Source organism: Micropterus dolomieu, linkage group LG18 (genome assembly GCF_021292245.1).
Source record: "Micropterus dolomieu isolate WLL.071019.BEF.003 ecotype Adirondacks linkage group LG18, ASM2129224v1, whole genome shotgun sequence".
NCBI lineage: Eukaryota > Metazoa > Chordata > Actinopteri > Centrarchiformes > Centrarchidae > Micropterus > Micropterus dolomieu.
In genome coordinates, this window is record NC_060167.1 from 6,720,004 (window position 1) to 6,724,023 (window position 4,020).

A 4,020-nucleotide genomic window follows, 5' to 3' on the forward strand; every position below is an offset into this window, starting at 1 on the left:
CGTTCTTGTCGTGACCTTCTTTCTGTGATTGTGATCATTGTGATCAAATCTCAATGTGCAGATTAGGAAGGCAGCTAGCACACTTGTGGAAAACATGCTGTGACCCAGGTTAAGGGAAATTACGTTGCTGGATGGGTTGTACTTAGACCTGTAGTCTACCTTCAGTGATATGCATAGGGTAGACAAAATATTAAACAAACCTATTGTAGTAGCTCAGTCTAATACTGAGGGCTACTGAGGTGGTTTAGCCCAGGAGTGCCCTGGCTGACGCACTGTACCTTTGTCTGTGTGTTACCATACTGTATCGTTTAAGAATCTCCAGGCTTTGTTGTGTTGCTGATTAATAAGTTTATTTGTTTTACCGTGCAGAGTAAAATGTTTAGCCTATCCAGTTTCAACGGCAAAACATATCCATGCATACAATAGACTGTCAAATAAAAGGCTTCTGCGCCAATGCCAGCGCCACAGTGTTCAAAAACCCTTTGCCCTTCCGGGTCAAAAACACCTGCCTCCAACAGTTTGGATGCTACCTATATAACCTTCACCTCAGGTAATATTAGAGCGACACCCGATGTATAAACAAGAAACAACACCACAAACTACAGGATCTGAAATTACTATAAAGTTGAATGAACACTTTGTGCAAAAGCGGAACAATATAACCTTCATGAAGGAAAGAGTTCATTAACAAGTTCTTTTTCTGCTCCAGGTAAGTTACCCAGATAAAGATGTGTGTTAAAACCAGGTGGAAACGGGCTGAAAATCAGAGATTAGCTTTCTGTGGCTATTGACTGTTGTGCTTTCAATAAACAAAACAGATCATAATGGCTCTTTTCTTGCCATATTCACACAACTCAAACCTCCAAACAGAGTCGACAGTTGCACTGTGCGGAGCTGTGAGTGCCGAGCTAACCATGTCCTTTTATGTGTGTGGGATACTGAAAAGGAAACGGTGCCTGGGGAAACATCGGCAATTATCAAGGCAGGAAATCCTTTTATTTTGTCAACCGCCCTGAAAACCTACAGACAGACACTGAAACTAACGTCTGATTGCTCTGCGTGGGAATCAGAAACTGAAGTACGGTGACGAAGATTCAGCCTCTCACCTTGAGCTCCTTGTGAGCCTGAGCCCTCCTGTAGAGAGCCTTGATGTTGTTGCTGTCCATCACCAGAGCCTCGTCACAGTCTCTGACGGCGTCTCTGTACTGCTTCACTGACAGGTAACACAGGGCCCTGATCTCACACACAGAAAACCATAAACATCAGAGAGATTATATAAAGGAATTTCTAGACACAAAGCTGCTGGGCTGTTCTAACCGTTAACCCAAAGAAACTCACTTAATACACAAAATTATTCTGAATACAGATCAGTATTACAGCCATAATTTTTATTTACTACCTCATTGGCTATCAATAGTGTTGCTTTGATATATGATATGGTCCTGTATAAATGATATGAATATGGGAAGCTTTTAATCTGAACTCATCCCTTACATACATAATACATTCTGATCACATTACACTCACATATGGGTGGATGCCAAATTGTTTCACAGAATTTCACTAAACATTTTTTATTTTTTTTTCCATCTTCAGCCATTTTAGTTCCAAAAATACTGTATGTGTTACATAATGTGGGTAATCCCCATTATTTAATTACAGTATATTTCTCATATCTGATAAATACAGAAATTTCTGATTGGCTGGGAGGTTTTAGTTAAATTTTTAAAAATGACACCTCAAACATAGTTCCAACCAGGATAACCAAGGAAAAATATATGTATGTGTGAATAAAGATCTGACCCACCGGTCGGTGAAGGTTGTGACCTCAGTGGGGTTGAGTTTGAGGCTCTGGCTGTACTTCTCTATGGCCTTCTTATGCTCTCCTTTCTTCACCAGGGCGTTGCCTTCTTCTTTCAGGAGTTGAGCTTTCTTTATGTCTTTATCACTGGGAGCTAACGAGCGGAGAAGCAGGGGGAAGAGAAGTATGTGATGGGTCAGTGATAAAAATTCTCATAAAAATGTTTTTCATAATTCCAGTTTCACATACATAGAGCTGAAGACATACTGCTTTAACATTTAAAGATCTCACTTTCAAACTGGTTATCACTACAATAAATTTGCTGATACAAATGAGGTATTTTTAGTTAAAGAGGTGGTATTATACTCATTTTCAGGTTCATAATCTTATTTAGGGGTTGTACCAGAACAGGTTTACATGGTTTAATTTAAAAAAAACGCCATATTTCTTGTTATAATGCACACATTGCTGCAGCTCCTCTTTTCACCCCGTGTTGAAGGCTTTGTTTTAGCTATGGAGTGATACATCTGGTCTCTAAATGATCTTTGTTGGGAGTTGCACATGTGCAGTTTCTAGTTAAGGACTACTAGCCAATCAGAAGCAGAGAAAGGCGGGTCAGCGAAAAGCCGGTAAACAGCTTTGTTTCAGCTGTGCATGTTGCCGACCTGCTTGGCAACATAGACTGGAGCAAGAGTTTCAGAGTGGTGAGTTATTAATCTGTAACAAATGTATCTTTCATCCATAAAGTTTTAACTGAGCTCTGTCTCTACATCACAGTAACAACTTTATGTCCATTGACTGCCTGGAGGGTAGCTAGTGTTTGGAAGGGAGAGGAGAGGTGTGTGCTGCAGCTCAGTGCTTTTCCACCGGTGTTTTTGAGGGAGTGTTGGAGTAGCCGCTTGGCGAGCATTATATGAGCCGCATTTAGCTTTCATCGTTGTGACGTGACAGGGATGAAAGGGAAACGGCTGAACTACAAACAAGCTGTTTTCAAGCAGTTCAGAGCAGAGTTTTCTGTGGGAGATGGGAACTCCCTTGGGGTTGGACAAAGGTACTATCTATCATACACACACACACACACACACACACGCTTTTTCACTTTGCAAACCCATTACATGCACAAAAAAAGATACATAACTCAATAAAAGGAGAGGGAAAAAGCCAAAAAGCATAAAACCACCTCTTTAAGTAAATATGACAAATATATGACAAGTTAGAAATTTAAATGATTAAAATTACATTCTGATTAGCAATACAACAGAAATCTACTTACCAGGTTTGTTTGTTTGTCTGATGCCGTTCTGTTTCGGTGCAGGGTTTGATTGTGGAGCAATGACTGTAGTTTGTGAGGCTAGTTTCTCTCTTACAGACAGAGGAACTGTGGGGATGGGAGGAAGCTTTTCTCTCCATGAGAGACCGTCTGCCTCTGTGAGCGCCTTAGACATCCTGAGAAACAATAAAAATACAAAAAAACACAGTGAAAAGAAGTGGAATCCAAAACACCTTGTTCAGTCGTTTACATGCACTGAAAGATGCCTGGAAATATACAAAATCTGGTGGGTGTTCAAAGAAGTTGACAGAAAGAACCAGAAAACAGATTTTGCTAGTGTGTTGTTTAGGACTGACCCCCAATAGTCGAAGATTCAATGCTTCGATGGACGGAGCCTCATTCGACTGTCAATCTCATGGTCGAAGTTTCGTAGCGAAAAAAGGATCATGCCATTTGGCGATATGGGGTGCACAACGTCTGATTTTACCAGTTTTCTTCCAATAACTAATACACATTTCAATGTTTAATGCTGTAAATATACATGCAAAAATAATAAAAAACTTTCAATAAATGTTTTTAAAAGTGGCTAAATAAATCCAAAATTGTAACCCTAACCCTGTGTCGTCAGTGCGCATGTGTAGGCGTAGCGTGTGTGTGGTGGCGGAGGAGGAACACTTGCTGAAGAGACTGAGCCCCGGCTTCACTGGTGTTATGCAGAGTTGTCCGCAACCTGTGGGACTTGCGGGTAATTTATAACCGTTGAAGAACCACACAAAGAATATTTTATCGTTTTTAAATAGCCGGCTACTTGAAATAGACCCGCGAGGAACCGCAACATACATGTAGTTGTCAGCAGCACAGCATGCACGCAAAACTCACACAAGACCGGTGAATGACAGGCGAGAGAGAGAGAGAAAAGGGTCTTCAAAAAGCCTCAGTTTAGCTGGAA

The 4,020-nt window shown here is 40.8% G+C and overlaps 1 protein-coding gene across 2 annotated transcripts in view; it reads right to left on the bottom strand.

Annotated features, from left to right (window-relative positions):
* tomm34 (translocase of outer mitochondrial membrane 34) overlaps nt 1–4,020 on the bottom strand; it is a 13,075-nt gene that overhangs the window by 4,841 nt on the left and 4,214 nt on the right. The window contains exons 5-7 of one of the 2 annotated variants that reach the window (XM_046076179.1): nt 3,075–3,247; nt 1,808–1,955; nt 1,080–1,233 (exon numbers count right to left, since the gene is read on the bottom strand). In XM_046076179.1, coding sequence (XP_045932135.1) covers nt 1,095–1,233; nt 1,808–1,955; nt 3,075–3,247 — 460 coding nt within the window. In that variant the 3' untranslated portion in view covers nt 1,080–1,094. Of the gene's footprint in view, nt 1–1,079; nt 1,234–1,807; nt 1,956–3,074; nt 3,248–4,020 lie in introns of those variants that run through there. The other variant, XM_046076180.1, reaches the window with a different exon arrangement.